This window comes from Colias croceus, chromosome 9 (genome assembly GCF_905220415.1).
Source record: "Colias croceus chromosome 9, ilColCroc2.1".
Taxonomy (NCBI): Eukaryota; Metazoa; Arthropoda; class Insecta; order Lepidoptera; family Pieridae; genus Colias; species Colias croceus.
Window position 1 is genome coordinate 9,249,445 of NC_059545.1, and position 12,724 is coordinate 9,262,168.

The following is a 12,724-nucleotide window of genomic DNA, read 5'->3' on the forward strand; positions in this document are numbered from 1 at the left end:
TCAAAATAGAAAAAATATTCTCTTGTCTATACAATGTACTCTTTTCCATAACATTTGACATGTTAATCTTAACATAGTCAAGATATTTTATTTTTATTTTTCGGATCAAAGTTATTTGTTATTATACAGTCAATGTAAGTAATTCAAAATCAAATCTTCATGATGCATAATAGAAAATAGAAGCATTAAGCGTGTCCCAGACAGACGCGGCCTGCGGTGGCGGTGGCGGTGGCGGTCAGTTGGATGACTTGAAAGTTCTAGGAACGACATAGACAGACGCGGTCACAGCGCGGCTTACCGCGGCCGCAAGCCCCGCCCTCTCCGCCACCGCTTCTGTGTGAATGAGCGCGCGGACATGAGGCGGTCATTACGCGATCAGTTGTAAATTTTTGCAACAGGCCGCGTGTACCGCGTGAAATTATGCCTATAAACACTGAGTTGTTTATTCAAACAGTGCAAAATTACCCAGTTTTGTATGATACATCACATAAAGACTAAAAAAACAAAAGAATTAAAGACAAAATATGGGCAATAAAAGCAATAAAACTTCGTACGATTGGCCATTACAAACGTCCACTTGCAGGTGAGACTCGAGAGCTAATGTGCCGCTGTAGGTTAGAATGACCGCCACCGCGGCCGCGGCAGTATATTGTTATCACGGTCAAGCAAGAAGGCAACAGCAGATCGCCACCGCAGGCCGCGTCTGTCTGGGACAGGCTTTATTGTTTTATTTATAGTTACGGCTTTGATAGTTTTTCTCGTTATTACCATAAAAGTTTAAATTATATTTCTTGCCGATACAAAACAATTTGAATCAAAAACGAGTCCCGCGTTCTATAATTATTTACGCGCACATCCTAAACAATCACATTCCTTCGCGTGGCAAATCACTTGATCACTATTGGTCGTTTCACCACAACTGCACATCTTCACTTTTTTATTATTTTCTCGTTCCATTTTCAAATCGCGCGCGTTGTCACTGTTATTCGTCAATCCCTCGTCGTTCGTTAGCACGTGATATGAGAAAGTGCACTCTATGCACTACACGATAACGTCCATCTCCCTCAGTTCACTCTAGGTTAACACGTGCCACAGAAAAGTGCAACCTATTCCATTCAACATAAGATCGATTGTCCATAGTTCACGGTAAGGTCGATCGTTTTACTGTTCCATTCACAAGTGTTACGGGGAACTGCATTCTATTCACTATGCAGTAAAGTTCATCGTATTTCATTTACTGTTCATTACATGGTAAGGTCGATCGTTTTACTGCTCATTGACACGTGTTGCGGGAGTTTGCACTCTATTCACTACAAGTAAAGTCCATTGTTTCAGTTCACTTTTGTTAACACGTGACACGGGAGTTTGCACTCTATTCACTACACGATAAGGTCGATCGTTTCACTGTTCGCTAGCACACGAAAACGTCCATCGTATTTTGTTCACTGTTCGTACACGTGTTACAGGAGAATGCACTCTATTCAAAACGATAAAGTCCATTGTTTCACTGTTCCATTCGCACGGTAACGTCCATAGGCACTGTTTCACCCACATGTGTTATGGGAAACTGAACTCTATCCAGAACACGATAAAGTCCATGATCTCAAGTTCACTGTTGGTAACACGTGTTACGGGAGTTTGCACTCTATTCACTACACGATAAAGTCCATGATCTCCAGTCCACTGTGGGTATCACGTGTTATGGGAAACTGAACTTTATTCACTTCACTATAAGGTTCATCGCATTTCGTTCACTGTTGGCAACACGTGTTACGGGAAACTGAACTGTATTCAGTACATGGTAAGGTCCATAAGGCTCCTGTGCCGTCAGTCGGCGAGGTACCGCGTGCGCGGCTCGTCGTCCTCCCGCCCGGGACTGATGCTCTCGATTTCGTCCACTTCTTCCAAGTTTTTCGTGTTCGGATTGCACAACCTGGAAAATAAATTATTCATAAAATTAATTATTCATATAATTGACTGACCGGTTGGCTTGGTTGGTAGTGGCCCTGCCTTCCAAGCCAGAGGTCGTGGGTTCGATTCCCACCCGAGGCAAATATTTGTGAGATGAATGTTTGCTCTGTGTCTGGGTGTTAATTATCTATATAAGTATTTATTTAAAATTTTATATATGTTTGTTTATCAGCCATCTGGCTTCCATTCCATAACACAATCGAAAGCTTAGTATGGGATCAGATCGATCGATCAGACCGTGTGTGAAAATTGTCCTGAATATAGGTATAGTATTTTAGTTAGATTCTATTGAATTTATTATTATTATTAGCATTATTCTAAATACTGTATAGTTATGGTTATGTTCGATATGAAAATTTCACGTTTAATCAGGAAGAAAACAATATAGAGCTTAAAATAAAAGTTAAAAGGATTTTTTTTGTAAAATTTGGAAAACTGCAAAGTCGATAAAACAAATTGTTGAATTGCTCTTATGCTATTTTAATACAATTTGAAAGAAAACAGAAGGATATGATGAAACATTTTTTTATCTTAAATTAAAATAATGTATATTTTTAATAAAAAAATGAGATTATAATAACCTGCATTTGCAGCACACAATACAGGGCGCCGCCAACAGTAACAACGGACTCGCGACCAGCAGCAATAGACCGAAGCCGGCGAATATGCCCACAACCTGGAAAATGTATTAAAAATCCATACTTAATAGTTAATATTATAAATGCGAAAGTAACTCTGTCTGTCTATCTGTTACTCAATCACGCCTTAACTACTGAACCAATTTGCATGAAATTTGGTATAGAGATATTTTGATACCCGAGAAAGGTCATAGGGCTACTTTTTACGCCGGGACATAGGATAGGTTTTATCTCCGGAATCGGTTTTTCTTTGACTGCGCGGGCGAAGCCGCGGACGGAAAGCTAGTAAGTAATAGCCTTTGTCAGGCATAACACAACTTTCTGTTAGTCAAAGAATTTTAATTTTCAAATTCGTTACTTATTCGTAAAAAATTCATAGGACACAAATCTTTCCTCTTCTTTATAATATTAGCGTAGCTTTCATATCGAACTAATATAATATCTAGTCTACCAATAAAATTGTCTACATGAGCGTTTCCTACGAAAGAAACTATAATTACCTGAGCACGATGCCACAATACAGAAGCCCGTGAGTGTCCTAGTTTGTTCTTACACGGCCCTTTATCGTAGTGCCGGAGTAAGAAATCGTCCTGAAATAGTAAAAGATACACATTTAAGAAATTGAAATAACAATTAGTAATATAATTGTTGAAGTATGTGTTATTTTGATAATTTTTGAATAAATTACTAAAGGCTTTTTGGCTTTGGGTATGTACTTGATAAAAAATTGCTTTTCTATAATTAAAGGTGTATTCTAACGAGGATGAATACATTAAACAGAGAAGGGTAAATGCTAGGTTCTTAGAATGAAAATGTTCTCACTTCATTTGAAGAATGAAGGTTAGTTACCAACTTTAATTTTGCCACCGAAAATTGTAACGTAAATGTCATGCAGATTTCTGTCAAGTCTGTGATGTTTATCTCATCTATGATTATATCAACCACGTTACCATGGCAACGCTACTCACATCCAACGACGCGAGGCAGTACCAGCAGAACACGTGCTTGCACCGCTTGCACATCATCTGCGCGCAGCCCTCGTCCTTCTCAATGGGCACCCGGCACATGGGGCAGAGCTTGATCAGCTCCGAGTCAGCTAGCAGAGGTGCTCCCGCGCCCCCCATGGAGGAGGACGCGGCTGCAGCTTCGCACGTTATACCGCCGTGCCACTGGGAGATAGTATAAGATATATAAATGGAAGAATAAGGGATAATTTTAAGGATAATGCAACTAGAGTTCCTGTGAAGCACCTTTGAAACGTCCAAATACATAATTTGATTTTAACCACCGGCTCGGAAAGCAGTTTATGAGAAAGAAAAGCCGACAAGAAACTCTGTAGACTGTAGTTGTTCTTTTATAAATACAGAATATACATATTTATATAATGGTATGAAAAGAGAAATTTAAGGATAACAGCATCAGATCATATACGTCGCGCTTTCGGAAACTTTTTGTACGCATTTACGCATTTTTAAATTCTGCAACTTGTGATGTGATATTCTAACATAGGGTAACCTCGTGCCATATTAATTAGCTAATTAAAGGTCCGTTTTGAATTACAATTCCTTGCAGCTGAATCATTCGATTTTATGAACGTGGCACGGGGCTACCGGGTTACCCCATAGCAAAATTTATACCATTTATAATTACTTTAATATTTGTTTACGTATATTGTACTAATTCTGTTTCTAAAAATACTCTAAATACAGTGTAACCACGTGTAACCAGGCAATTATTTACAATTCTGTGTGACCGCAACAAAGTAACTTTTTCCCTTGATTATTTCATTACTAGTATACAATCGACGCTAAATACGTATTGGTATTCAATAATCATTGTCCATTGATTATAATTATTCACAGCATTTTTTTTGCATCATCTTTACAACAACGCGTAATTTATTACATAGAAAATAAGGTCCATATTCGTTCAGCACAGGCTAATTAAACAGCGCCAAGCAAAATAGTTAGTTTAATAAATCTAGCCGCTTAGCTTCAATTAAAATTCCATTATCCGATGTTATTAAATGAGGCGCCTTCAATCACGTGCTATCTGCAGTTGTGATTTTGTTAAATGCTTAATTACCTTAAAATATGACGTGATTCTTAACCTTATTTATTATGGTATTTGACTTCACCGAGCAATTATAGTGAGCAATAGCGGAGATTTAAAATTTTACAATATTATTATTTTTTTTGGTAGAAACATATGGTTCACATTTGGATATAATTTGGACAATTAAAATAGTAAGTACTCTATGAGGATAATGCGTGAGTGACGTCAATGCTTTGTTTAATTTAACAGTTCTTAATTTGGGGTTAGAGCAAAAGGGGTCAAGTTTATTTGAAGGAACTTTTCCTAATTTTTAACCGCCTTGCTTTACGTATCTTTGGACGTATGTAAATTCGTCTGTATTCGTATACATTTCACATCTGTATGTCACCTTTATCACCAATCTTCTTATAACTTCAGGAATGGAACCCTTGCCCTCTAGATTGTATACATTAATTGTACCAAGAAGGAAGGTCACGTAACATAATGTATATCGAAATCTTATACTAACCTGGCACCGCGCCAGATCTCGGCTGTAGGACGAAGGTTATTTTTCGAAATAAATCGAAATTTTGTACACCATCGCTCAGTTAGGCATTCCGATTAATTCAATTATACTTATGATTATGAGTTATGATAGATCTATTTCTGATGCTCATGACGAAACAGAAGTTAATGCAGTACTATTTTATTCTGTGGTTAATGTTCTGAACTGTAATATGCTGATATTTAAATTAATGTTATGATTACCATGACTCTCAACTTGTAGTCCAGGAAATGGTCAGGTTATGTTATTATGAAAATGTATATGGTATAGGTAGATGATATCTAATCAAGTATTGAATACCATTGTTAGATTGCGCGAAAATGATCCCGTTAAGTCCTTAGACAAAATTGCAAAGTATAGCTAAATTCTCGAGACCATGGAAATAGATGGATGGTATACAATTAGACTAATAAAAGCTAGGTCGTACCTTATGAACAGATGGCTATTGGAAAAAAAGCACTATATAAAAAAGTAGGAGACATTGAAGTAGAAACATCGATTAAAAGTTGTATGGAGCTACACCTATTCAGGTGCCATGCTTATAGAAGCGATCTTATAACCTATTTATTAAAAGAGACTTTATCAATATCGTTGCTGAGGTATCTTTCCACGATCAATACATTTAGCCATTTGATAACAATTTTAGATTAAATCGCAGTTTTCGTTGCAAACATTTCACCGCCGGCTCCAATACTTTATATTTGTTCAGTACGTACCAGCGTTATTTATGAATCATTTCGTCCGCGAAGAAATAAACTTCACCTTATTTATTCCATATATACTGCGTAATAACTGAAATATATTTCCACAATATCCGAAGTAAACAAAGCATTCCGTAATAACATATATTATGATACATTAAAACTTTGCTTGAACAAAGATCAAATAAAACACATTTGATTGCTCCTTCACCGCTACTTTATGTATTCTTTCGCCTTGTACTTTATGTAATTGCATTTATTTTTAAATTTATTTACATATTGTATTTGTGAATGTTTATTTTCGTTAGGAATACTTTATGTATGGCACAACTTTACAAGGTTCAAAATGTGGTAATTTTATTGATTATAATTTTTATGGCACGTCCAATAACCGTATATCATGGTAATAATATCGTATAAGTACCTAATTTATAAACGTGAGATAAAACTAAGGGAAAATGGGTTACCAGAGTTATTTTATGCTCTTCTTGTAAGGCTTGTAACCGTATACATATTCGGAAGGTTAGCTTGTACTAAATACGTCACACTAAATCTACAGCTATAAACTGATGTATTCATTCTTGGATGATATGTATCATTCCTTTTCCTGTAAATTTTTATTAATTTAGGACACTCATTCATAACATCTATTTTATGTAAAATTGTCATACAAAAAATCTGACTAAATAATGTAAAGGGCATACAACATTCGATAATGAAATGTTTACACCCCATACTTCTACCCTCGAGACTGTAACCTTGTAACGGCCCATTACTCACTCGAGCTAAGTGCACCGGCAGGCTGCCAACACCGATGCAGCAATGTATTGTGCTCAACCTAAATCCACTGCTGTTCAAAGCTTCTGCGAACTATCTGATTGTGTGAAGACTCTTTCTTTATGCTGTTTTTATTTATAGTCTCTTTGAAGTTGCCATTTTCAGTATAATTAACTCGATAGATAGTTTGAGATTTAAACTGTGAAACTATTTATAATTAAAATGTAATAAACTCTGGATTATTATGGAAAATAAAGGCAGTAAATGTTCTCATAGAATGTCTCATAGAATGCGAATTACAAGTAAAAAATATTGTTGTGAGTATCCATGGGCGGCAGTGGTCAAATTATCTGGGTGTTACACCCAGATAATTTGACCACTGCCCGCCCATGGATACTCACAACAATATTTTTTTACTTGTAATTCGCCACAAAGCTTCACCACACACTACCTGAAGAAATTATCTACTACTACATTGAAGAAAGTTTTCACTTTTCACCCAGACAGTCAACAATTTTATTTATTCGTCTGTTTCCTTCTAATAGTTAAATAACCATAAAAATAAGCGTGTCTAAACCCATAATTAAATAGTCTGCCTTTCCGTCTATGCACTTATACAGATTACAGCGTACAGAGAAAGCTCGCGATTTGCATCCCATTGTTACGGTTGCTATGGGTTACCATTGTAACCGACTTTATTGTATAACCCATAATCGCATTTGAACTTTCACAATTTTATGTGCCCGTAATTGTGGGTTCAGCAGTTTATTTTTACGATCTTTATGAATGTGTGCAAATTAGGTATAGGTAATTTCCGACGACGATTCTGACGATTTAAACTGAGACGGACAGACGTGCTCCTACATAGATCGCATCACCGCTTTACATCAGGCGGGATAGTGGTCAAACGCCTGCCTATCAAGTATAAAAAAAAAAGATTTAAACTATAGTTAGATAAATACATATGTAGTACAATGCAACTAGCGAGTTTCTTGTCGGTTCTTCTCCATAGATACTGCTTTCCGAATCGGTGATAAATATTAAAAATATCAAATATGTTATGACGATTCAAAAGTGCTTCTAGAAGAAGCCTAGTTGAATAAATAAATGTTTGAGTTTGAATGTATGAGCGCATAATATACTACTAAAAATTGTAAATTACATTGAAATTGAGTTAGATATTTCTCATTTGTGTGTTAACTCCTATTTAACTTTCATCATCATGAATCATCCTTTAAGAATTGTTGAAATATTTCTTTTCTTTCTTTCTACTTTCAACTCACCTCCTGGTTACACTGCGAGCAGAAGTTGTGTTTGCACGTTGTGCCAACCCTATTCCCGTGTAAGGATTTTATCGATTATATCGATCCGATCATCTACATTACGAACCTTAACTCTTTACAATAAAGTCTTTTATCCTTTGACACAAGTACTCACCTCCTGGTTACACTGCGAGCAGAAGTCGTGTTTGCACTTGGGACAGTGCGCTGGGCTCGCGGCACGTACCGGCACGATCGTGTCGCACCCGGGCCGCGGGCAGAACGCGCGCATCGCGTCCATCGCCACTTCTGTAAGGAGATCGAGTTGTTAGTGGTACTAATTGATTGCAAATTGAATATTATCAAACACTATGGCAATTTCTGTTATGGATAATTTTGATGTTAGCAAAATGCAATGGAATACAAACAGATTTTTAAGTGCTATTAATTTTTTATATGGCATCATAATTTAGAACACCACAACAATTATCAATTTCTCATGAGAATAATGCTTCATTCAACAAATGGTCAAGGAAACCAAAGAAAACGACGTAGATAATTGTATTGAAAATAAAACCCTATAATTTTAGTTTTAAGTTTGCTAATTCAAGTATCCAGAACAAACAAATTAACAAACAACTCAAAACATAGACAAAACCACACAAACAAAATACATCCATTCGCTTCAATACCTGATCAATACACAATTTTTTATTGAAATCCGAGAGCAAATCTTACATCCGGTGTGGAGCCAACGAACGACCGTGACTATCGGTCTTGACTTATACTTTTACCTCTAAGTAATGACCATTTCTGACGTTTAAACAACTCAGTATCCTACCTATCTGCTAAAGGTAACTAAAAAAGCATCGAAAGGATCTTACTTTAGAAAATCATCATCATCAATTTTAACTTAATCTCGAAAGTATTCAGAAATATAAAAAAAAAATATATTAAGCTTTTGGTGGGAAATCACTATCTAAAGAAGCACCAACGCATTACTTCATTGAATTGATGCATATAGCATAAATACAGTAAGTGGATTAGTAAGTAGATGCCTGTCTGTTGGTTTAGGATGGAACTTTGGAGCACATGGCACGGACGATTGTTTGTACATAAATGAACTGTATGTAAAAACGAGGAAAATTTTAAAAGCACTGAAGCGTATCTAAATATGTAATAGACGATTCCACAGGCGACCAAGGAGAATTATAACTGTACATAAATAAATCAAATATCTTCTAGTTAAATCGTGTTTTGTATTGCTTGGGCATAAAGCCCAAGATTAAACATTCATAAAACTTGTTTAGTCCAGCTGTTTATCAAAAGCAAGCTCCCTAGTTCCTTTTATATTTGTATGAAAAACTATTCTTCCTCATTGAATTTTAATCATATGATTCAACTATCTGTGCCCCGCGATTTAACCAGCATTGCTCCGCTCCTTTTGATCATAGCGTGATAATATTATAGCCTCCCTCGATAAAAGGGCTATGTAACTCTGGACGAATTTTTCCTATTGGACCCATACCTAGTTTCTGAGATTAGCAAACAAACAAACTCTTCAGCTTTATAATATTAGTGTAGATTACATCAGTACTACAGACAACGTTCGTGCACACAATACGCTTTCATTTTCATCAGCCACCATCGCAAAAACATGGGAAAAATCGAAAGTATACATTTATCATCGCCGGTCACTGACCCCGGTGATCGTTCAACCGCGGAAGTGCTTTTGGTCGTTGCAATAATGGATTAAATGCTTGATGACGATGTGGTGACGTCAGTGAGAGGTGACGTCATAACCTATGAAGACACGGGGTTATGGGAAGGTGAATTTTGTGCATATCTGTGAGAAATGGAGGGAACCATGGTCAAGTCGATATCAAATTTTGTGTGTCTATTAATTTTGGGATTTCTTGTCATTATAATTTTCATTCATTCATTAGGCAAACATAAGGAAAAATTTGAAGATTTTGATTACATTAAACGTAGATATATCCAAGCTTATCTGTCCTTCGTTAATTATAACCGTGTGAAAATTCTCCAAATATACGATTCGGATATTGATTCAGGTTTTATAATGAGTTCGCTAATCATCTACATAAGCTATATGCCTTATAAAATAAATTCAATGAATATCAGTTTAAAACAAGACCAATTTCCGCCAAGAAAGCAAGATAGAAGGAACGAGTTTTTGCAAGCGATACACAGTCGAGACTCGAGACGTAATATAAAGACAGTAAACTGTACAGACGAAGGTAAATTCGATACGTATAAAACTTTCTATTTCTATATTCTTGACTTGGCCGACGACCTTTTAGATTATTGGCAGAGATAACTTCTGGAAAGCTCGAACGTTTGTTGTGAACACGTTATTTCACGCTTACCAGTTACAATGTTATTTGTAAACTAGAATCCAATTAAAGTACACATTTTAATTGATTAAGATTTATTTTTACGACTTACGTCAATGTACACTTTGTCTTAGGTTAATATGAAAAAAAACCACAATGTTATTATGTTCTGTTGATAAGGAAGCTGTGAGTTTCGTGTGATATGATCTATATTGAAGTTACAAAGTCCGATATTCGTTTCCTACTCCATTATTATTATATTATGCCTTAACTTATTTATTTCGAAGGAAAACATTATACACACTCTTTACTTTATTACATGTATCTTAACTCATCTCCGTCTCGGACAAGGAAAAACTTCATAATTCCTAGACTGCCTTTCTCCCATAAAAACTGTGTATCACGTAAATACACGTTACATAAATACTAAGTATTACATCTAGTCCAAGTTTTTGCATCGCCTCATGATTGATGGGCGATTGTTCTTAATCATTTAATAGCTTCATTTACATCAAGAACGTTTATGTCCTGCATTAAATATTTAATATTGTAATCAATATAACAATTTATCTCTGCGAAACATGTTGGAAAATTTATTGAGCTATCAAATGTGAGTTTATATAACTTATTCACAATAGTAGACGAATACTTGAGTTGATGATAAATGAGAAACAACCGACGAAAGACGTGCGATGAATTTGCTTTTGGCAACTCCGAAGAGGTAAGTCTGTAGACGAGATTATATAAAATATTCAAGAAATAATAGCGACGTAGAATAAAGAAGAACATCATATTTGTACGTAACAAGTTGTAGGAAAGAATACACAACGTGTATTGCAGTATAAACTAATGAAATATCTGAATCAGCACTGATTACAACTTTACAAGGGATGTCGTAGTAAGACGAAATCTTCCGATGCAGATATGGTCTTAGAGATTCCAACAGATGGCTTGTTCATTACACAAATACACACATCTCTTACCATCCTCCGACTGATTAAATAGTAAACCAATAGTCTGATTTCATGAATAAATTAGATAACAACGAGGAAACCTCTTTTGACCGAATTTATTAGGCATCAATTTTCGTCGTCAACACAAAGCCTAACTCTTCTCAAAGCTAGTTTTCCAGACCTTATACACGTTACAGTTTCCAAAGTCCAGTATAGAATATAAGCTCTAAATATCACGTAAAGAGACTGCAAGCCTCCACTTTCGGAGCGCACCTCTAGGGAAATTATCCGAACATAAGACAGCATCCTGGAGGGATACGAATGTTCTAGAAATAAAATAAACACTGGCATACCTTTAAATGGTTTTCACGTATATTTTATTCATAAGTGTAATATCGAGTGGACATTATATTTCTGTATTTTAATCGTTTATCGTTGTAACTACAATGTTTAAGTTATTATTGATGGTAATAAAATTGTTATGATAGAAAATTAATTGTATTTCTCTATTTTATAGTTGAATGCAATCAATGTGTTTTGTAATTTATACCATTAACGCAACCACATTCAGCAAAATAATGTTATTTATAAATCTAGATTTATAGCAATAATCACAAATAGGTAATCAGGCAAAAACCTCAAGTAATTAATAAATATTAATTCTTGAAATAATCTGCCCTTTATAACTACTTTCTAGGTAGCTAATTATATAAAACCACTAACAATCATATATTTATAAGCACCACTAAGTGATCTTACATAACACCCTGTATAACACAGGCAACTAGCACTAACACCGTAAATCCTAACTGTTCTCTATGTATCGATTGTCGTGGTTATGTAACTATAGGCAAATCACGACCATGGCTAAACAGAGCGCATCGTCGTAATTAGTAGCCGATGTTATAACAGAATAAATAGTATGGTAATAATGCTTCTATGTGCTAACCTATTTATGTGGAAATATCTGAAGGTGATATACAGCGTGTTCATTTTTAATTTAATAAAGGAATAATTTCAGATCTGATTAACTAACGACGTGTTTACCTGATCCGTTGTAAGCATCGATTAGACTTCCGTTTTAAGTTAATAATTCTGTATTTAATTACTAATATAATGAAACCTCTATAAATTAGTACCTACTATTCAACAGATTTGAGTGACAGTTCCTTTCTTTCTGCTTTTCAATTATTTATTTCAACGTTACGAAAACTTTACAGCGAGAAAAGTTAAACTCAAGAGCATACCAAAAAACATCTTCCCATCCTGCTATAATTATTCTCAAACTAATAAAGCTTTTAAACCATCGATAATTCAATTTGCTCACAACACTTCAAAGTACATATCGATACTTTCACTAGTAACAAGTAAATGCAGTATTATCTTCCAGTTTAGTGAAAGATAAGGAGTTTCATTCTAGACTAGTATCAACGTTAATTATAAGTAGACTAGCTGGAGCCAGCGGCTTTACT

General features: G+C 35.4%; 1 protein-coding gene across 1 annotated transcript in view; it reads right to left on the reverse strand.

Annotated features, from left to right (window-relative positions):
* Nucleotides 1-722: 722 nt before the first annotated feature.
* The window catches only part of LOC123694479, a 98,845-nt gene continuing 86,843 nt past the window's right edge, over nucleotides 723-12,724 (reverse strand). Inside the window, exons 8-12 of the mRNA XM_045639927.1 lie at nucleotides 8,124-8,254; nucleotides 3,578-3,778; nucleotides 3,110-3,199; nucleotides 2,553-2,647; nucleotides 723-1,933 (exon numbers count right to left, since the gene is read on the reverse strand). Of these exons, the coding sequence (XP_045495883.1) occupies nucleotides 1,828-1,933; nucleotides 2,553-2,647; nucleotides 3,110-3,199; nucleotides 3,578-3,778; nucleotides 8,124-8,254 (623 nt within the window). The 3' untranslated portion in view covers nucleotides 723-1,827. The remainder of the gene's footprint in view (nucleotides 1,934-2,552; nucleotides 2,648-3,109; nucleotides 3,200-3,577; nucleotides 3,779-8,123; nucleotides 8,255-12,724) is intronic.